Source organism: Pempheris klunzingeri, chromosome 12 (genome assembly GCF_042242105.1).
Source record: "Pempheris klunzingeri isolate RE-2024b chromosome 12, fPemKlu1.hap1, whole genome shotgun sequence".
Classification (NCBI taxonomy): domain Eukaryota; kingdom Metazoa; phylum Chordata; class Actinopteri; order Acropomatiformes; family Pempheridae; genus Pempheris; species Pempheris klunzingeri.
The window spans coordinates 17,656,442-17,679,615 of NC_092023.1; the positions used below are offsets into that span (position 1 = coordinate 17,656,442).

The following is a 23,174-nucleotide window of genomic DNA, read 5'->3' on the forward strand; positions in this document are numbered from 1 at the left end:
TGTCTGACCGCTTCGGTTTCTTTGCGGATGACTTGGACTGAAGAGCTGCAATCATCAGCTCAGTGTGGAGCGATGAGGAGGCTGTAACTTTCCTCACATGAAACTAACCGAAATGTCTGTTTTCCATCATGCTTTTGCCTTCTTGTGTCCTCTGCAATAGTTTAAAGGGGTGCTCTGTTTTTTTTTTTTATGCGTGGATCACATTTGTACATATTCTGGTGTCTAGTAGACCTGTAACTTCTGTGACTGTTTTTGTCAGTGGAGTCTGGTGTCTTTGAAGAGAGCGATGTAACGGTTGTCAGTGATTAAACAAAAAGGATCTTACAGGTCTGTCTCTGGGTGAAGCTGCAGAGTTTGGTCTGGCTGTGTATTTCAGTCTTAAAGCAGCAGTGTTGACTGACTGTGTTTAAGCTGTTTTGGGGCTCTGTAGGTGCAAGGTGTTTTGGTAAAGCTGGTAGTTAGCAGAAGCTTCAGAAAACTTAGTGTTGGTTTTCAGTTGTTAACATTCAAAGTCCAACTACAGCTGTCTGTATTTAAAGTGCAAATCTGGTGTTATTCTATATTCAGAGGAGGAGGAAGTACTCAGATCCTTTACTGCAGTAAAAGTACTAATACCAGATTGTAAAAATACTGTGTTACCAGTAAAAGTACTGCAGTCACAAGTGTTCCTCCAGTAAAAGTCTGTTCCTATAGTGAGGAAACTATAGTTAAAGTATTAATGATTCTGATTCTGATTAAAGCAGGAAAGCGTTCCCCTGTGACTGTTATTATATCGATTTTACTGGTGGAGTTGGTTGAGTTGGAGCTTATTTTGAATTATTTAGTATCAGACTGCAGCTGATGATTATTTTGATTCTGGATTCAGCCGCTGATTCTTTGTTTTGTGAAAATGAAAAGTGAGAAACAGCGTATTCGAATAATCTTCTAATAGTTCAATGCTTCTATCATGCGTAGAAGCGCAAAGCAGTCGCACATTTTTGTTTCACTATGGCTCCCTGTGCTATTGAAACATTTTATTTACCAACACTAACAGAGGGTGGCAGTGTGTAGCTGGAGTAATGTACATGCAACGTACATGAATGTACATTTTTAAATCACAATGGCAACTTGTGGTAGTGTGTTATCCAGCTATGTGACGCTATGCTAGCTATTGCTACTAAATCATGTTTACTAGCTATTAAAGATATTTGTAAATTAGTTTGGTACACAAGGCTATAACAATAACCACATCAGCAAGCACTGTAGCAACAATTCAACAGTGACTCCCTTAAACCGCCCACATCTGAGCCTGGGTCTGTTCCAGGTTTCTTCCCGTTAAAGGGGAGTTTTTCCTGCCACTGTTGCCCAATATAATATCTGATGTTTGCTCATGTGGGGATTCTTGAATCCTTAATTTTGAATTCCTGAATCGTTGGGTCCCTCTCTTAATTAAAGAGTTTGGTCTACACCTGCTCTTTATGTGAAGCATCTTGAGATAACGCTGTTATGAATTGGCACTATATAAATAAAGATTGATTGATTGATTGATTGAGTGATTGACAGTTGTCAGTGTAGCTGGCCGAGCTTGGCCATTTTGTTGCTTTGTTCCTCGTAGTGTGAATCCAGCATAAGAAGGTTAATACCTTTGGTTACACCAGCCCCATTTTACATGTACAGGGAGCTGTTAGCCTCGCACTAAAAGCTGTTAGCCCCAGGCTCAGTGCCCAAAAAAATTCCCAAACTACCAGCAGGATATAAAGTCATTGAGGTGAGCTCCACCTGCAACATTAAAGTGATGAACACACGAATGATCACTAACTATAATCAATACAATCATATAGATTACAGTGCAGAATGATTACTTTTACTTTTGGTTCTGATATAAACATATTTTGACGCTGATACCTTTGTACTATGAATGCAGGACTTTGACTTGTAAAGTGAGAAGTAGTAGTATTTCTGCACTGTCTTTGCTACTTTAACTTTCTTAAATTGCTCCAAAACATTGTTGGAAACTCTGAGGTGGTACTTTTGGATATTAGTTATGTGAGACTACCTTGATGGAACTATCCTGAACATAAGTACAGTCAGATGATGGTTGGGGTTGTTACACATGAAGCTGCACTGAGGGTGAAGTAAACTCATCGATTAACATCACTGAATATGAAGCTCTTTGCACTGTTCCTTTAAATGGGCCTGTTTGGATCACCACACCCAGTCTGACTCACTGCGGCTTCACAACAACTCCTCTCACGCCAGCCTCTCCTCTCTCTCTCCTCACTTTTCACTTCGCTCTATTCTCCTCCTCTTCCTCACTTTTTCTTTTTTTAACTTCCTGCTTCGTCCTCTTTCAGTCCTTTTGGCATCTCGTAGTAATTTTTTCCATCTTTTTGTCTCTTCTTCCATTTGAATTTCTCGCATTTTTCAGAACCAGTCTGAAACCTAGAAGAAGTCTGGTTGTGTTGAAAGAAGACTTTTTTCTGTTTATTTTTCTTCTGGATCTGTTTTTCCATTTGCCTCTCTGAGCTGAAGTCACTTTGTGCCGTTTCTTTGCTGCAGCAGCAGTAGGAGGCTGTGTGCTGTGTTGTTTACATTGATGTGTGTGAGCAGGCCTGCATGTGTTGGTTGTACTCCAGACTCATTTGCAGCTTCAGACAGAATTCCCTCCTGTTTTTTTAGTTCCCATGCAGCTCACTTCAGCAGCAAGTGTTAGAATTGGTCCATTACATTGCCAACATTATGTAAAGGATCTCAACAGAAAGAGAACTGGAAAATCCTTTTAAACTAGAAACAGCTGTTATATTACTCCTTTCAAAGACACCAGACTCCATTAACAAAAACAGTGATCAATAACTAAACAACAGTTAGTTTGTTTATGTTGTTGGCTGGTCGGCACAAAAGGTGTTGGACTTTGGTGTTTTAAACGGTTAGCTTGGATCTAACACAATAACAATAACACAAACAAACTAGATCAACAACTCCTGTGTTCTGTGGATTAAAATGATTGTTTTTGTCAATAGAGTCTGGTGTTTTTGAACAGAGCGATGTAACGGCTGTTTGTGGTTAAACCAAAAGGATCTTACAGGTCTGTCTCTGTAGGGATCCTTTCCATAATGTTGTTAGACACTTTAAATAACAATCTGAGCCCAAAACACCAAAGTGGCAAAGTCCTGTGTCCACAGGGCTCTAAGAGATATGAATAAATAGTCTCATGTTTGATTTGAAATGACATGAAATACAAACAGAGAAGTCTAAAGTCCCCATTTTAAAGAACTGACTGTTGTTAGACTCCTGTTAGTCTTAACACCCAGACCAGACTGCCAGTCAGTCTGGCAACAGGCTCCCCTGTGGAGAAGAAAGCATGGTAGACGGTAGATTAGATGGTGGGAAAGTGCATACATCACCACACTAAACAGTATAAGAATGAAGGATATCAGATGTCATTCTGGCCACGGTACTCTGAAAGTCATTGTAAGTCCCATTGCCACCATGACATTTGTCTGATATTGACAAACTCTCAAAGTTGCTTTAAAAGGATCATGAGTCTCAAGGGTCGCCCAGTAATCCCGGGGCTGAAGAAAAATCTGATCAGGGAGCATGAAAATTAGTTTTGGGACAAATTTGAGGTTAGAGTTGTGTACATCACTGCTACACACTGAAACATCGATAAAAGCACGTACACAGTTAGCTAACATTAGGCTATTTAATGTTCACGCTAACCTTACAGTTAACACCAGCTAACAAGTCAGCAGCCCCTTCAGCCCATGAGGCTGCAGTGACATGTCTCCATCACATGTTGGCCTTGCTAACATGCTGCCTCTGTCCATCACACTGCATCTTGTCCAGCAGCTCCTCTAACTTAGACACACCAGCTAGCCAGTTGTCCCCTAGCAGCTATTTAAGCTGACTGTCTTGCTAGTTAGAAAGTCAAGTTATTTGTTTGTAGGCTTTAAATGTTTTTGTTTCACTCTGTGGCCTTAAAAAATTATGACACCAAAGACCAGATGATAGACTGGTCTTTGGTGTCACAACCAGTATGACTGGTCAGAATCAGCTTTGAATTTCATTTGTTCCTCAGGGAACATGTGCGAGATGTGCAGCAGCCAGAGTCAACAAAGAAGTGTTTGTGTCTGGAAAGTGAAGTTAATGCACAAGTGTGATGACAGAAAGCCAGCAGGCAGGCCCTGCCCCTTTTCATGGGAGGTGTTGTTTGCACGTTCCTGTTTAAATCGATCTAAAATAACAATACTATAATAACTATGGTAAGCAGAGTATTTTTTTACAGCAGCACAAAGCTAAGGCATCAGTTTTGGCATTGCAGGCCTGTGTTGCAAGTTGATGACATCGTTAAATTATGTTACTTGTGGTACAAAACGCGGTGGCAATGCACTGTCAAACTCTGGTCATAAAATTAGAAAATCTCAAAAACTAAAACATGTAAATACCCTTTGGAGTGTCAAGAAATACTTTGTTTATGTTTCTACATTCAGAATTGTTTTTAATCAGTATGTTTTCTGTGTTTATTTTGTCAAATTTAATGTCAAGTCAAGTCAGTGAATTTCATTCAATTGTCATGGTACAATTCCAGTACAATATAATGACTTAACATATAATCAATAATTATGGTTTATTAACTTATGTAACATCTCAGCTGAGGTTGTACAGATTTTAGGGATGTGACACATTTGAAGATACTCAAAGAAATGATGTCACATTAAGCAAAAATACCAACGTAGGCACAGACGGACCACTTGAATTACAGAGTGCAAAGGCTTAAACCTGTATTCTTTCTAAAGTCCAGCTGGGGACGACTCCATTAACTTCAAACAGAAGTCTGATTGGATGAAAGTCTATGAGAAAATGAGCTTCCTCCCACAGTCCAAAGACATGAAGGTTAGGTTGGAGATCGCTCTTCCTGCTGCAGCACATGGTCCAGGTGGACGGAAGATGTGAGCTTGTGTCCAATAAGTAGTACATGTTTGAGCAATAAAAGCAAAATAAATTGCCCGATGATGAAAAAAAAAAACAATGTAGTGAAGTTTTAAGTAGTTAACATCTGCTGCATCTAGCGTGTGTGTGTGTGTGTGTGTGTGTGTGTGTGTGTGTGTGTGTGTGTGTGTGTGTGTGTGTGTGTGTGTGTGTGTGTGTGTGTGTGTGTGTGTGTGTGTGTGTGTGTGTGTGTGTGTGTGTGTGTGTGTGTGTGTGTGTGTGTGTGTGTGTGTGTGTGTGTGTGTGTGTGTGTGAGCAGTGAACTATTTGCACATCCCAGTGGATGGATAGACCTTTGGAAAAACCAAGATGCTGACTACCATGAAGCCAAGGCTTCAAGACGGCGGTCCACAAACCAACGGGTGACGTCAGACGTCTATGGTCGCAAAAAAGGTCGTCCAGGTGGATGATGTTGCCCAGGTCTTTAACATGAGACGCTGCATTTCAATAATGAGCCGGACAAAAGGAAAAATTGATTTTCAACAAAAAAATGTAAAAAATTGGTTCTTGAATTTATCTGTCATTTGCAGTTTTGCCATTTTGACCATGGACTTAACAGCAGCTGAGCTTTTTAATTTAAATATCCTCCAAAGTATAGACTCTGGACCTGGTTCAGGCTGGATCAGGTGCTTTTTCAGTCCTTGAACACACATGAACTCCTGGCTGTTGTACTGTTGGTGTGTTTCAGGCATCCGTTACAGTACAGACGTATCTGTGGATGAGGTCAAAGCTCTGGCCTCGCTGATGACCTACAAATGTGCTGTCGTTGGTAAGTACACATTCACACACATACACCACTCTAACCCCAACCTTAACCTAATTCTAACCCCAACCTTAAAACCAAGTCTTAACCCTCAAACAACCACTTGAAGTTGTGGGGACCATACAGATCATCCCCACAATGCAGGCGTGTAAAACCAAAATTTGTTCTCATAACTATACAAAGACATGCGCACATACTCATTCTTGGATTTCTACAGCTGTGAAGACACTCATTGACGTAATGCATTCCTTAGCTCCTCATTCTAACCTTAGCCTTCACAAGTAAATGTCTAACCTTCACCTGAAGGAGGATGAGGCAAAATGTCCTCACAATGCAGGAATGCTGTGAATAAAATACATTTATCCTCATAATAATGCATCCTAGTAATGTATGCTGCCATGCAACAGCCATTGTGAGGTGGGCATTCACATGAATGTGCATCGTTAAGACCATCATAGTAGGTGCAATCAGAGGTGAGGCCTGTAGAGAATATTGGTAATAGTAGCAGTGTATGGCCCTGCTGGCCAATGTCAAAATATTTTAACTTTTTGCCATCCTCTGCAACGCAATTTAAAAATGTACAATAATGCAGAATATAAAATAGAAAGATATGTAATGATGATTCAGTGCCTGCAACCATTTTATTAAATGTACACATTTTTTAAAACAATATGACATTACAAAAGAAACATATTCCCCGTTTTAAATGTATAATAATTTTGTTAGTAGCAGATTTTCGATTGTTACATTGTGCCTAGCCCTTATGTTATTTTTGAAATGTAATAGGTTACAGATGTAGCTGACAAAGTAATGTAATTTATTACTTGGGATTGCTTTCTTTGATTACTTTTCTAATAAATGTTTGAAACTGCATCAGAGCTAAAAGGTTCTAAAAACAGAAGCTTTGAACTCACTGGCTGGACAAAACAGAAGAAAGAGCTCATTACTCTTCGAAAAATGCCATTAAAAAGCTGCATTTTGGCAAAATTTTATGGGGTTGGAAAAGGCATTTTGATGTTAATCAGAAGAAGAGTGTCATTAAAAGCAGCAGGTTTAACAGCTTTTAACAACATAAAAGGTGGTGTTTAACATCACTGTAAATACCTGTTGTAATCACCCACATTTCACCCGCAGTAACTGTTACTTAATTCCATGTTTTTACTCAGTATTTGTAACGGATTAACTTAAATCTTAAGTGAAGTTTGCAATTCAATTATGTTTTGCTGTTACACATAACTACTTTCATGATGTAGTTCAAGAGGATCCTAAACTTACACCTGTTTCTAACCCAAACCTTAAAACCAATTCTAACCCCCCCAAACTGTCCTTTGAAATTATGGGAGCCATTATGTCCTCACAACGATGGTGTAAAGCTGACATTGGTCTTCCCAAGATAGTTCAACATGTTTGTTCTGGTGTCATAATGAAGTGATTTGTTTCAGATGTGCCGTTTGGTGGAGCCAAAGCTGGAGTGAAGATCAACCCGAAGAAATATTCTGTAAGTTTGAACATGCATGCGTTTTCTACAGCTGTACAAATAATTGGTGTGGGTTGGTGTCAAAAATCGGACTAATTTGACAAGAATGAATGAACCAAATGAGAACAGTCTGCCCTTGTTGTATCAGAGGAGCATGTGGTTGTGTGACAGCAGATCAGGATATCATCAGTCTCCCTGCCCATAGTAGTAGTGAACATGGCTTAACGTCTACGCCTTCATTAACTCCCTGAGGCTGTAACGTTCACAGGCCTCCCATGGCATGACGTTTAGTTTAGTCTGCGTATTGCCTACAGTAGGTCAGCACATCCCCAATTTGGAGACGCAGACAGGAGTCCCAGCACAGACACTAAACAATGAACTGCTGTGGACGGAGGCAGCAGGAAAACAGACTTTAGCCTCTTCAAAAAAAAAAATATATTTTCACTGCTTTACCTTGCTGTTAGACAGCCCTTTCTAACAAGGAACTGAACAGTAATTTCTCATCGTGGAACACGGGCTCTATTAGTGCCATTTACTTTAATCTCTGTTAGCTTTCTTAGCTTTTAGCTCTATGAACATCATTAGCTCCCTTAGCTTTTATTTCCATCAATATTGCTAGGTATGCTTCCTGCGTCTTAGAATTCAAAAAGACGCAGTAAACTCACTATCAACATGTCCTAATGGGCGGACCTTTCTTTTCTTTCTTGATAACGCTACATTTTTAACAAGAGATCCATGTTCAGCAGGAAGAGAGCTAGTTTGCTGTGGGCAGCAGATTCCTGCAGTGCACTGTTAGCAGTACATGAGTGTTGGAGGAGTAACTGAGGCCTCAGATACAACTGAGAAGGCCACGGTGTCGGGCTGTAAAAACTTCTTGTCTAAACCATGTGAAATAACAGCAGCATGCTCCTTTAACTGCTGATAGCACTGTAGTCTCAATCTGACCTCCCCACGCCAACCCCCAGCAGGAAACGCTGAGCCATCAGCTGGCAGGGAGACGCCGGGATTCACTCACGCTATCTAACATGATGAGTCAATGACTTTCTCTCTCTCTGGGGGGTGTAAATGTTTGCTTGACCTTTGCTTGTTACCATTTTCTCTCCTGAAAAACACACCAGCCTTCACACACGTGCAGCTCTGTGAGGCAGCCTGACCTCGGACCTTTTCACATGGAAGAATTCCAGGAAGTAGATTCAACAAAAATTCTTATTATTGTTGTAATTATTTTACTATGAATTTTTGTTATATATTGCTGGGAAGATCTGCACAAAATGTGATGTAAATGTCATTAAATTTATGGATTTGATAAATAATTATGCCTTTTTGTCCATTCCGTGATTCTGTGGCCAGAGTGATCATGAGACTGGTATTAGATTACATTTAATTTGGTCTTAAAAAGTCTTACATTTGATTTGGTGAACACTTCAGAAACCCTGTTGTTGTTGTTTAAAGGATTATTTGAGCAATCTTAAACATCAAAATACTCTTATCCTCCTTCTTTCTGGCATTTAGATGTTCAGTTGGGAGTCAGTCTCATGTCTGTGTGTTCAGCTAAGAGCTGAACACACAGAGTGTTTAGCTTAGCTTAGCATAAGGACTGGAAGCAGGCAGAAACAAAACTAGCCTGGCTCTCTCCAAAAGCAACATAATCAACCAACCAGCACCTTCAAAACTCACAAATTAATACATTGTATCTCGTAGTTTTAATGTGGATACAAAGCGAAATGTGAAAAACAGTTTTTTGTGTTTTAACCCTGCTGAATTTTGTGTTTTTAGGACACTGAGCTAGAAAAAATCACCAGGAGATTCACCATCGAGCTCGCCAAGAAAGGTTTCATTGGTGAGTGAACAACCAAGTACAACTCGGCCGAGCAGCACAGTGGGAGCGCCACGCACACTTTCAAGTATTCTAGTTTCTATAAAACTTAAAATAACAAATAAAAAGGCTGGTTGTCACTAGTGTTAGGCAGTATGTAAAAATCAAATTTAAATAAAACGAAACATTTTTTTAAAGTAATGTACTATGATAATGTCAATGATTCCAAAACAATTCACAGTCTAGGACCTCCATTTAACTCATCATATATTGTAACATACGAATTCTCTGCACAATAACTTCTTCTGCTTGAACAAAACAAGTCAGAGACATTTAGCCTATTTTAGATTTTCTGATTAGTTTACAGTCAGAATTGTTCCGCACTTGAACAACACAGCTGAAGTTTTTCGTGTCATATCGTCGTCTTTGTTGTGCAATAAATGAGAATTAAAAAAAAATGTAACTACCTTAACACTAAACACTTGCATGTGTATGTCCCTGCAGGGCCCGGCATAGATGTTCCTGCTCCAGACATGAGCACTGGGGAGAGAGAGATGTCCTGGATCGCAGACACCTTCGCCACCACCATGGGACACTATGTGAGTCTCGGCTCTGCCTGTGGATCTGTACTGACAATCAGTGACTGTTCAACTTTGTCTTTTTCTCCTAAAAATCTTTTTAAATGGGAGTGCGGCTTCTTGGTTTTTGTTTTGACATCAATTGCTGATCAGTTGTTCATTCAAACCTCTTGAAAACATCTTGAAATCTTGGCAGCTCAAACAAACTTCAGGTTTAGTGTAATGCTGTCCAATATCATGACACAGAATCATAGAGAATTAGCTCGTTCATTATTTATTGTTTGGGTGAAAACTTCTATGAAAGAGCCTTGTTACTAGGCAAATTAAAACATGTCTAAAGTACATTTACTCAAGTATCTGAATTAAAGGTATTTGTATTTCATTTGAGTTTTTCTACTTTTCCCCCACTATAGCTCAGAGTAAATATTGTACATTTTACTTGTACATTTATCTGACAGTTTTAGTTTCTTTACAGATTAAAATTTTTACAGCAAACCCATGAAGAGTTTCTAAATGTAATGTTTTGTAAACTCAACACAACAGTTTGTAGAGTCCAGCTGAAACCATCAGTCCATTAATCACTGAGTAGACTGGGCCAACTATTCTGATGATGGCTGAAGTCATTTTTCCTGGAAAAACATTTCCTGGTTGCAGCTTCTCACGTGTAAAGGTTTGCTGCATTTCCTCATCTGAATGTGTTTTTGATAACGTTGGGCTTTGGACCGTTGGTCGTAAGCATTGTGAAGGACTCACTTTGGGCTCTGGCTCACCATTTCTCACTATTTTCATCATTTTTACAAACCAAATAATCAATGGATTGGTGGAGAAAATAGTCACAAAATAATCATCAGCTGCAGTTCGATACTAAATAGTTCAAAACGAGCTCCACCTCAACCAACTCCAACAGTAAAATCCTGCTTTTCCATGAATGATTGGAATAATAATCTAATGATAGAAGATATAATAGTACAACAGTCACAGGGGGACACTTTTCTGCTCCCACTGCTTTTACTTCAATACTTTAACTGCATTTTACTCATTATACTGAACATTTTCAGTGCAGGTAACAGGTAATGTAACAGTGTTTTTGCAGCATGGTGTTAGTATTTTTATTTAAAGGTACAGTTCAGATTTTTAAAAGTGTGGTTGTCTGAGGTCCTTCTGCATAGTCAATGTATTACCTACAGTAGTTTGGAGAAACAGGCACTACTCTCGGCACAGATGCTAAGCAATGTACTGCTGTGGATGGGGGCAGCAGGAACACTGATTTTAGCCTCCTAAGAAAAAAGGCCCACCATAGAAAAACAGTTTAAGTGTATACTGTATTTAGAATATTCTCACAGCTTTACCCCTCCGTCAGACAGAAAAAACGGAGCAGCTGACTCCTTAGAGAGGCTTTTAGCACAACTGAACGTTGAACAAGACATTTTAGGCGACCAAAATGTTACCTTTAAGGGCTTTAGGGCTTTTCACACTGCACGCAGCCTGGGGCTAACAGTCCCTTAGCCTGGGCTAAGACAGCTTTCACACTGGCACAGTCCTGGAACATGTGGTCTAACCCCAACTTTATCGTAGGACTTGTTGGCCCTGCTTTGGAGCAGGTTAGCCCTGAGTTTGCAGTGTTATCCCCTGAAAATCAACTAAGCGTGGAGCTAAAAGGTGTTCAAGAGCAGTCTCATCACACATCCTAAAATGTTGACATTAAAGTTTAGTGTTCCATCAAACATTTAATCAGGGCTGGTAGAAGAGCAGATTGAATTTTACAGTCCTCAGCTCAAGTTAACCCTGGGGTAACTATGTGTGTGTGGAAAGGGGCTAAGTTTGTCCAGCTATTCTTGGCTAAGGATATGACTGTGAAACGTATATCTGTGAAAGGGTCAAACTTCTATGACGAAAACAGCTGTGAACTTTTCACAGCTGTTTAAATGTACTCAGTGCTATGGATACGCACTGATTGAAAGGCTGTCATGGTAGCGACTTTTCAATCACAAGGTAGTCCTGCCCTCAGTCCTCCCCTGCTTCCTGGTCTATTTTCCACTAAATGGGACCATAATTTACTAAATGAACATCCTGCTGTGATAAAGAAGACTTTAAACTAGCGAATGAGACCTAAAACTCATTAGGAAAATGTTTACTGAGATAATTAATAGTTAGAAGTCGGCTCATTTTCTCATAGACTTCCATACAATCAAGACTTCTTTTTGGAGCCAGTGGAGTCGCCCTATGCTGGACATTAGGAAGAATGCAGGTTCAAGGTTCTTCAGAAGTGGCTTCACTTTTCACACCTGGGGGCCCATTTTATTTATCTCTCGTCCTCTTGGTCTGTCTATTTTCCTTCAGGACATCAACGCTCACGCCTGCGTCACCGGGAAACCCATCAGTCAGGGAGGAATCCACGGGCGGATCTCTGCCACCGGCAGAGGGGTTTTCCACGGCATCGAGAACTTCATCAACGAGGCAGCCTACATGAGCCAGCTGGGGATGTGTCCCGGCTTCCAGGACAAGACCTTCGTTATCCAGGTACGCTCTGTCCTGGAGGACAAGGGCATGTTTTCATCGCCCATTAGTCGTTTGGTGTAATGCATCAGAAAGATTCAGTGAAAAATGCTGATCACTATATTGTGATGTCATCAACTGTCCCTCCAAACAACCGCCCCAAACCCCAAAAATATTCAGTTTAGATTTGATTTTAGTTTGAACACATTGAAAATTAAAACCATAACCAATGACATAAACAGTCCTCACAGCAAAATCACAATAATCAGCATAAATACATATTTCAAGTCTGAAAAGGAGCAGGAAGAAGTGAATTTTATCAGTCCTTTTTACTTTTTGTACTTTTTAGACACCTGAATATGTACAAATAGGGCCAATGTTTAAACATACTGGAGATCTTTTTTAACAAAGGTCCACAGATCCAAAGGTCTAAAGAGAAACTCTACTTGTCCTCTTGAAACGATCAAACAATTGTCCCCTCTAGACTTTTGAGATGGTTGTACACAGTTAATGTGTATTATCTCTTTGGGGACAGCAGAGACTGAGGTTAGTTTGGACTCCCCATCTTCTTCCTCCCCATCATTATTTCCATCCTTTGGTCTTCATGGATCCCATCATCCCTAAAATCCTCAGTGTTGACTCATCAGTGACTCATCTGAAGCCACAAGTGTTCAGCCATTAAATGTGTCTGTTTGACCCACAACAAAACTCATACATATGACACATGCTTTTAGATTTATAGTTTTCTGGTGGACAGCCTCCTAGTGACTTCCAGGGTCAGACAACTCCTGTGTTTTTAAATCTGGGCCCTATTGTACATATCCTGGTGTCTAAATGACTGGTAGGTATAAAAAGTGTTGGAGTTGGTTCAGTAGACATCTGTTATTTAGCTCTCTTCAAAGACAAAAAACATGATACTCATTGGTCTTGTTTGTGTTATTGTTATATAAATATTCTGTTGGATCTTAACCAAGTCAATAACACAAACTTACTGATTGATCCAGCTGTAGACCAGCAACTCGTGTCCTGCAAGGTAAACTGACTGTTTTTGTCAATGGATTCATGTGGCGTTGTAGAGAGGACAGAGGACTTTTCACAGGTTTCAGTGTGTCCTCTGATGTGTCTGCAGGGTTTTGGTAACGTGGGTCTTCACTCTATGCGTTACCTTCATCGTTTTGGAGCAAAGTGCGTTGGAGTTGGAGAAATGGATGGAAACATCTGGAACCCCAACGGCATCGACCCCAAAGAGCTGGAGGACTACAAACTGGTCTGTACTGATGATAGATGAATGGGAACAGAAATTGAGTATTGCAGTTCTAAATTGAGCCACATGGAATAAATAAATAAAAGAGCAGTATGAAACCTGCTGGAACACCAGTGATGCTACAGTCTCAGTCTCAGTTCTTCTCATTGGACAGAGGAGGGAGTGAACTGAACACGATGAAACCTGATTGGTTAATAAGTTAGTGTCATAGTTAATGTCATAGTCTCTCTGTAGTTCTATTTTATTTAGTCTGTCTGAGTCATTGTGTATAATTTGGCCTTTTAATTGTATTTGTTTCTAAGCCTCCATTTGTTTAATCTGCTGTTAATATATCAAATTAACAATTAACTGTTTTTTTCTGGTTTGCAGGCCAACGGGACCATTGTGGGCTTCCCAAATGCAACGCCATACGAAGGAAACATCCTGGAGGCCAACTGTGACATCCTGATCCCTGCCGCCAGTGAGAAACAGCTGACCAAGAGCAACGCACACAACATCAAGGCCAAGGTAATGCACACACACACACACAATCAGTTTGAACTCTTGTTTCAAACATCAATAGATAATATAGATATATTAGATAATATTTATAGCACACTATGTATATGTACGTATGTATGTATTGAAAGTATATCACATGATCTCACATGTTAAAAAAAACTACACAATTACAAACATGTAAACGTGTACAATATATCACCTTTCTCCTGGAGACGTCCAGCTGAGGAAATTAGGTTTCTTGTTTGAAGAAATCAGCTTAATGCAGAAATCTGGCTACTTACGTGCATGTGAACACATGAACTGTCTCTGCTGGCCTGTTTTCCCATCATGTCTCAGTAAACCGAGCTCGCATGTGCGCTACTTTCAGATCATCGCAGAGGGAGCCAACGGTCCGACCACACCTGAGGCCGACCGCATCTTCCTGGAGAGAAACATCATGGTGATCCCGGTCAGTTGACGTTACCACTGATTTTAAAAAAAAAAAAACATACAATGCCAATGAGAATTCTGTATTATTCTGTTTCTGAGGACTTTTACTGTGGTCGCCTCTTCACCTCCTTTCCTTGTGACCTTGCCTCCTCTCTCCTCTGTCAGGACATGTATCTGAATGCAGGCGGTGTGACTGTTTCGTATTTTGAGTGGTTGAAGAATCTGAATCATGTCAGCTATGGCCGACTCACCTTCAAATATGAGCGAGACTCCAACTACCACCTGCTCAGTGAGTGAAACTTAGTTAAGTCAGTCCATCAAATAAATACAGAGGGACCGGGATAATTTCCATGGTGATGGCACTCTAACAACACTGGAAATACAAAACACACATTTTCTGCAACTGCTTCACATTAAAGGTGTCTCACTAGAGAACCAGGGGAGGCTTTTATTTTGATGGTGCACTAGGAAATGTATTTGCAACTAACTGACTCATTACTTTATTATTATCTTTTAGACTAAAGTATGACTTGTCTTTTCTAAAAGCCCAAAGGGACATCTTTAAATCTTAAATCATCTTATTTTGTCAAAAAGAGTCTGTTCTTCTGTTCAGTGATGCATCATCTCTCCATCTTGTCTCCACAGTGTCGGTCCAGGAGAGTTTAGAGAGGAAGTTTGGGAAACATGGCGGCGCCATTCCCATCGTCCCCACCTCTGAGTTCCAGGCCAGAATTTCTGTGAGTACACACACAGTGCTTTTATTACTACTACTTCTAGTACTACAACCAGTACCACCACCACTACTAGTCCCACTACCACTACTACTAGCATGACTAGTACTATCAGCATTACCACTAGTCCTACTACTACTACTTGCGTTGCTAGTTACATATAACGTGTTTTTGGTTGCAGGGAGCGTCGGAGAAGGACATTGTTCACTCAGGTCTGGCCTTCACTATGGAGCGCTCTGCCAGGGTAACACACACACACACACACACACACACTAACCAGAACAACGCTGATGTTGTGTTTATTTAGTGGTGAGAGAGAACCTGATCAGTAGAAGCCAGACAGATTAACAATGAGCTATGAGCACTATAAAGCTTTGAAGGAGGCTGCGAACACACAGTCACTTCATACACAATTCATAAGTCAGGTCAAATCATGTGTCTGACAACATTATGGAAAGGATCCCTACAGAGACAGACCTGTAAGATCCTTTTGGTTTAACCACAAACAGACGTTACAGTGCTCTCTTCAAACACACCAGACTCCTTTGACAACAACAGGAGGTTTATCTCACAGTTCACAGGAGTTGCTTTTGTTATTGTGTGAATTTGGTGTTTTAAAGGTTTAGTTCAGATCCCACACACATTTGTGTATACACAATGCAAACAAAATAACAAACTAAGGCAGCAGTAGACGAGCAACTCCTGTGTTCTGTGAAGTAAAATTAAACGTTTTTGTCAATGGAGTTTTTGAAGAGCGTGATATAACATCACTTACAATAACAATCTGAGCCTGTCAGTGGCAAAAATAAGCACATTTAGTGGATGTACTTTGATCAGGTGCAGTTGCCCACATGGCAGCTGTAGGCTGAGTTGACCTACTGGACCAGTTTGAACACTTTTTGTACCTACCAGTCATTTAGACACCAGGATGTGTATAAATGGGGCCCATGTTTAAAAACAGCAGAGTTACTCATTAATTGATAAAAAAAAAAAACAGCAGTATCACCATCAACATTTAAACTTCTTTCTATTTTCTTTCTCTTGTGTCCTTCTCCACATCTTCACCCCTTCCTAACCACATCACCCCTCCCCTTGCAGCAAATCATGCGAACAGCCAACAAGTACAACCTGGGTTTGGACCTGCGGACGGCGGCATATGTCAATGCCATTGAGAAGGTCTTCCAGGTTTACAGCGAGGCCGGCCTCATCTTCACATAGAGTCACCTCCATCCACCTGTCTGTCTGTTACCTGTCACCTGTCTGACACCTGTCTGTATGTCTGTTACTATCACCTGTCTGTTACCTGTCTGTCTGTCACCTATTACCTGTCACCTGTCCTGTTTCTTCAGCACTTCTTAAACAGGTTCCAGCGTTTACAGTTTATTGCAGCAGTGTGAATGAAAAGTCTGAATCTCTCTGTTTTGTTGTTTACCGTCTGCGTCTTCTTCTTCACATGAGAAATGAAAGTAAATCAGAGAGACTTCGATTCTCAGCTTTAATGCCGCCATGCTGCTTTATAATTATATATGCAGAGATTGTAGAAATATATAGAAAATAAGCCTTAACACCACAAAGAAACTGTGTCACCATTTGCCTGCAGCACACTATGTGGCCAAAACTATGTGGACACAAAGTTCAGTGTCCTTTTGCTCATTTTGTTCTTTTTTGGACTAGATAAATGTTTCCTTTGATGGTGTATTAGGACCATTGTAGATTAAAAAATTAATAAATAAATACATACAATTATGGAGCAAGGGGAGGATGGTAATTTCTGAGATTAAAGTGGTAAATTTAAGAGAAAAAACTCACACTTACAAAAAACAAAACATGCAGATTCTTTGATTAATTTGTGAGAAAAGAAACTTGGATATTCTGAGATTAAAGTGATAAATTCACAAGAAATGAAGTTTCTCTGAGATTAAATTTACAAATTTACAAGTAAAAAATGGTGTTCTCAGAAACTGTGTTTTTGGGTTTTTTGGCGCAGACGCTCGCTGTGTATTCAGCCTGCTGCAGAAGACCTTATCAAGTCAGACTATAGGATGAAATCACATTTAGCAATAATGAAACACCGTCATAAGCATACAGACTTTGAAGAGAAACTGCCAATGAGGCGATGTGGAACACCGTTTTTTTTTTTCTTGTAATTTGAGTTTTTCCTCATATAAATTACCACTTCAGTTTCAGAAAATATAGTTTATCCTGTAACTTAACCACTTTATTTTTTTCCCCTACAGTGGCTCTAATGTGCCATCATAGTTTAACAAGATGGAAAAGGAGAAACACTAAATTATATTCTCTTTATCCACTAGTCTTTGCTCTATTTTGTGTGAATTACTGGATGATTTTATCTTTCTTTTACAGATGAAAAGAAATTTTAAACTTTTCAAACTAAACAAGAAAAATAAATCTTTGGTCTTTTTTTCAGGGAAATTAATTGTGTATTTTTCACTTGGGCTGCAACTAATAATCTGCCGTTTATTATCAAGATTAATCATTTAAGTGATGTTTCAGATTCAGTCCACAGTAACGTCCCCAAGTGTTTCTTTGTCCGAGCGACAGTCCAAAAGCCAAAGATTCAGTCAAAGTTTAATGAGATGGAAAAAAGAAAAGATGTACATCTAAGAGGACGAATTCATGCTTTAAAAACATTGTCCTCAAAAAACTTGAATATTTATTTGCTGTCAATCCAAAATAATTGTCTGAATGTACCTGTTAAAGTTAAACCAAAGACCAGTCTCTTTTTTCCGTTGTTTTGTTTGAATAAGTTTTTACAGTAAAATCAGTCTGAAGAGGATGGAAATAGAATGTTTTGAGTTTGCTGGAAAATGATTTAAAAGTCTGTTTGATTATTAAAATGACTAAATGTAATGGTATAAATGTATTAGTCAAGAGTGGAGGCTGGTGCAGCCACATGTTGGATGTCCTCGTACTTCTGGCCACATAGTGTCCACGCGCTTGTCTCCTGGTGAAAAGCCTGGATAGACTTATGTTCTTTTTATATGACACAGTGCACATGTGCCTCAGGACTTCAGCTTAGATATTTACTGGGATTACAGTCATTTTATTAAAGGACCATTCAGGTGTTTTTCTATGTTTTAATTCCAAATCATTTGTTTGTTTTTACACTGATTTCCTTCCTTCAGGCAGTAGCTGATTTCACTTCATTTATATAAAATCAATTTTGCAAAGAGAGATGATCCATCAGTCAGTGGTTGGTTAAGTTTAGTAACTAACTCTCCACACAGCAGTTACATTTAAATGTAAACCCGTGTCTGCCTCCTCATGTCTAAAACTCAACAGAGATCTTTGAGCAGTAAAATAAAACTGCTGATGTTTTGGTAAAAATATGAAAAACATCTGGAGTGACCCTTTAACTTGTAGCTTCTTCTGCTAGCATAGTCGTTCAGCTCCTGATCAGCTTGTCTGCACTTCACACATATCAAACACATCACACATCACAAATATAAAGTTGGCTTTAAATCAACCTCGCCCCCCCCCAGAAAAAACAACAGTTTCAGCTCATGCTAATGCTAATCTATGCAGCTAAACTAGGCAATCGTCTAATGTTCGGATGATGATTCTGCATCAGACAAAAATCACATTAAAGTACAAACTCTCTGCCTGTAGGTAGAAGCTGATTAGCAGTAATGTGGGAAGTCTGAACCAAACCAGACTTCTGTCAAAAAACAGGACTTTTTACAAAGAGTTGTGTGTAAACGGCACAAAAATGTAGTAAGAGTAGATCCTGAAAAAAATCTCAAGAAAGTGCATGAAAATGATATACTGTGACAACAGTCAGTTTAGAACAATTCCCCCCAAAGTTTCACACGTGAAAGGACCAAATGATGACAAGCAGGTTCAAATCCGTCTTGGTCAGGCGGTGTGCTGAGGCTTTGAGCTCCAGGTAAAAGATGCTTTTGAACAGACACTGAGGGGAGCCCCCAGACTTCTTCTATATGATCTTCAAAGGAGAAGTCTTGTATTTTATAATCTGGGCCCTATTTTTACACATTTTCGGTTCCAAAAGACTGGTAGGTACGAAAGGTTTTGGAATTTGACCAGACTGTTGACAAAAACAGTAACTTTGCCTCGCAGAACACAGGAGGTGCTGGTCTACTGCTGCCTTGATCAGTTTGTGTTACTGTGTTACAATGTCCTGTGTCCTTGAAGGTAAAATTACTTTTTTTGTCAATGGAGTCCGGTGAGAGCTATGTAAAGACTGTTTCTCCTTAACTCCTAGTCATTTAAACACGAAAATATGTGCAAAAGGGGCCCAGGTTTAAAGACTTGTGGTCAGTTTGAGTTTTGAAGATTTGTCTGATGCTGAACTTTCTAAAAGTTTCACCTGGATGTTCAGCGCTTGGCGACACAATGTGACAGAGCTGAGACATGAAGCTCAGAACTTCCTCTACGTTTACTATGCAAATCAGAGTTTACTCCTGGTCACTGGAGTCCGCAGTCCTCCAGTCTGAGTCGGGGTCTTAACATTTAACTTTCTTGTGCCACAAGGCTTCATGCTATCACCTGGAACCTGATTATGAAACAAAGATTCATCTCTCAGGGTGGAGGGTGGGAGCTTGTTACAGTCAGGAGTTAAAAGAAACTGTATTATGTCAAAACTGTTTGGGATTCTGTGTGAGGGACTTTTTACGCCTTTTTGTTAAAACCAAGAAAGCAAAATAAAGACCAAGAAAGTCACATGTTCAAGTGCGTTTTTGTGGGGTTTATTTTTAGTTAGGGTTAACTTGGAGGCATAGGGACGACAGCCAGAGTCTTCACAGCAGGTTCCAGATGGACCACTCCAGGGGGAACCCATCCTCATCGGCCAGCTGGTACCTCGAACTCACCCACCCATCAAGGTTCATGTTGGAGCAGGAAGGCACGGCGTCGTCTGTCATATCTGCTGCCATGTTCTCGTAGACCTCCTGCTTCCCATCAGTGTCTTTACCGCGGGGGTCGCTGTCTCTTCTGGACATCTTGCTTGAGCCACTTGTGATGAAACTTACGAACTTCTTCCACAGAGAGGACATTTTCTGGACGGATTCTCCAGAAACATCAACCTCCCCACAGATGGCGTCCTCTGCCTGCTCAGAAAGAACTCCTTGGAGGAGCTCATTTTCACATACCAGATCCTTATTGAGGAGCTTAAGCGCCTTAAATTCTTGGCGGAGCGTCTGGTAGTTTTGTGAAAGTTTTTTGTTATGTTCACAAAGTTGCTCCATCGTGTCGTTGGCTTGGCGAAGAATGTCGAGCTCGCGGTTCATTTGCAATGACTCCTGGGGCCTGTCTTGACTCGACCCAGCATGAGTTTGTCTGAAATGACGCCTGTATTTATACCCTGCAACCGATGATGTCACTGATGGAATGATGGGTCAGAGGTTCCAACAGAATGCGATGTAACAGTTCTGCAGTTACTGTTGCTATGGCTCTGAGGAACACTTCAAGTACACAACATGGCTGTCAGACACGATGCAGACCGTGGATGTTAAAAGAGAGCAGACACAGCGTTGGGGGCGGGGATCTGTTCAGTCGGCCAAGCCAGCTAACTTCCTGTTGGCCCCCTGCTAACCTGAATGATGATAAAAATGTCTTTTCTAAACCTTCCAAATGTTATTGGACTGAATATATCAAACGATTGTGAGATGAGTCCTTTCGCAGGTTGTGACACTCAAAATAAAATGTATCTCCCGATTCTCATTCACAGTGTAGCTCTGTGGGCCCAATGGCAACATGTCTTTACTTGGTTTGGCCACTATGTCAAATTGGCTTCAAAGGTGGGCACACTTCCTGGAGACTGGAGACACTCGGGCCTGCTGCTGGTCTCTTAAATCACCTAACACAGATACAGGAAGCAACTCTGAAGTGGGCCATCTCTTTTAATCCAAGCCCACAGGAAGAAATAGCGGTAAAGCCGTGTAATTACAACCATGCTCTTGTCACATGATGCCATTGGGCTCCAAAGGCCTTTTTCCCACAGAGTGACAATGAAGGAAGCATCTGTAAATCACTGGATACATTTTTTGATAGCCACAACCTCTGCGAAGTGACTCATTTCACCCTCAGAATTTGATCTATTCTGTCTGATAAAGTTTAGAAAGTCTGGCAGAGCTGCACAGTGAAATCATGTTGTCCCTATTCAAGTTAGCGTAGTAGCACTAACTACTGCTCCAGATGCTAGTGCGCCATGCTCTATGGGCCCAAGATTCGGAAGATCCAGGTAGTTTTATGCCAGGGAAGTTGGCTTCATGCACCTTTAACTAACTTTCATAGGAATGAGCAGAGCCCTACGCTGTATCCAGTTGTCTTCATACATCCATGGAGTGTATTCAGTCCAATGAAAGAAGTGAACTTAAACCCATATTATTGTTTCGCTCCACAGACACCGAAGTAAATGCAGGACCAACAGATCCTCTGAACACTAAAATCACATTTTTCAGAACATTAGCTTTGACTTCTGTCTCTTACTTGTTACAGCAATATGGCCGGCCTGATGCGACAAGTGTTGGACGTCAGTTTGTATCTTCATGTCACAGCTTCCATTGAAAATCACTCATATGACAACACATTGTCGCTCGTAGTGTGAACACAGCACGAGAGCAGCAGCAGTGTGGCCTCAAACTAGCAGATTTTTTAGCTGCAGGTGAGGTAAAATTACTGTTTTTGTCAATGGAGTCTTTGCAGAGAGCGATATAACGGCTGTTTGTGGTTAAACTGAAAGGATCTTCCAGGTCTGTCTCTGTAGGGATCCTTTCTATAATGTTATCAGACACTTAGAATAATAATCTGAGTCTGTCAGTGGAAAAAACAAACACTTTTAGTGGATGTACTTTGATCAGGTGCAGTTGCCCCCAAAGGATTATGTTGCAGCCTGTTTTTTTGGCTGCTGGTTGAGGTGATCTAGTGGACTAGTTCCAACACTTTTAGTACCTACCAGTCATTTAGACACCAGAATATGAACAGACAAGAACAAGGTATAAAAACACCAGAGTACGGACTCAAGTCTGCAAACTCCAGTCATAAACATGAGGTTGCACATTTAGTTTTGTCTGCTGTTGTGTAAATCACTTGTACAGGATCAGTGATTTAGTGGTTTCTGGTTCCTGAGAGAGAGAAATATTTCTTTATTGGTTTCTGGTCATTCTGAAAACATGGCAGCCAGGACACTTAGACCTGGGTTAAGGTCTAAAGTCTTGACTTTAGGTAACGTTAAAATGATGACTTACTTTGTCAAAATGAAAATAATCTGATGTTTATGGTTTTAATTATTTCATATGGTCATTATTCTGACTGCATTATGTTTATGTTGTGCTTCTCAGTTTGTAGCTTTGTCAAAAATGCATATCTGCCATCTTCATAATTAAGACTTTTTCAGATACCAATTAAAAGGATTAGATAGTAAAAATGGCCCTATGATTGACTGGCGACCAGTCCATGGTGTACCCTGCCTCTTGCCCAATGTCAGCTCGGATTGGCTCCAGCCCCCTAAAGGAAAAGTAGTATAGACAATAATAATGGACGTTGAAAAATGTTGTAATGATGTTAATTAAACATGAGCATTTTCGTCATCAAATTCATCTTTTGAAATTCTTTTTATTTTTCCTGGCAACACTAAGCTTCCATACAGGTACGTTTTTTTTGTTTTTTTTTTATGAAGAATTGATTTAACCAATAACTATTTCAAAAACTAATAATTTAAGAACAGTTTCAGATAATAGATCTTTTTCATGTTATTTTTTCAGTTGCTGATAATCTTCATATTATAATTTCTTTATAATAATAATTGTTATTATTATCATTACAGTAATTCAGATTTGTTTTTACTGTTTTTAATATTTTTTTCTGTTTTTGTCGTGTGCTGTCAGAGACTGTCCGGTGGGCGGGGCTCTCCTCTTCCTTCCACCAATCAGCGTGCAGTATTTGACACGTGGCGCCGGAATTCCCCTCATGCTCCGGGGCTTTCCACTCTGACTGACAGGCTGCTGGTCACCATGACAACACTGCTGAAGCGCGTCAGGCTCGCGCAGGACAGCGGATGCAAGACTTCCGGCGAAGACATTTTACTTTTAAAATAAAAGCAGTTATTTACGGTACCACATCAGCAGTCAAATTACCGGAAAATAAGGCATTTTAAGATAAAGACACTTCGGT

At 40.2% G+C, this 23,174-nt stretch overlaps 1 protein-coding gene across 1 annotated transcript in view; it reads left to right on the forward strand.

The window, feature by feature from the left end:
* The window catches only part of glud1a (glutamate dehydrogenase 1a), a 23,200-nt gene extending 3,467 nt beyond the window's left edge, over window positions 1-19,733 (forward strand). The window contains exons 2-13 of the mRNA XM_070840479.1: window positions 5,657-5,737; window positions 7,174-7,229; window positions 8,985-9,048; window positions 9,529-9,623; window positions 11,943-12,122; window positions 13,228-13,365; window positions 13,732-13,869; window positions 14,231-14,311; window positions 14,458-14,581; window positions 14,938-15,029; window positions 15,205-15,267; window positions 16,122-19,733. Of these exons, the coding sequence (XP_070696580.1) occupies window positions 5,657-5,737; window positions 7,174-7,229; window positions 8,985-9,048; window positions 9,529-9,623; window positions 11,943-12,122; window positions 13,228-13,365; window positions 13,732-13,869; window positions 14,231-14,311; window positions 14,458-14,581; window positions 14,938-15,029; window positions 15,205-15,267; window positions 16,122-16,241 (1,232 nt within the window). The 3' untranslated portion in view covers window positions 16,242-19,733. The remainder of the gene's footprint in view (window positions 1-5,656; window positions 5,738-7,173; window positions 7,230-8,984; window positions 9,049-9,528; window positions 9,624-11,942; window positions 12,123-13,227; window positions 13,366-13,731; window positions 13,870-14,230; window positions 14,312-14,457; window positions 14,582-14,937; window positions 15,030-15,204; window positions 15,268-16,121) is intronic.
* Window positions 19,734-23,174: the final 3,441 nt, after the last annotated feature.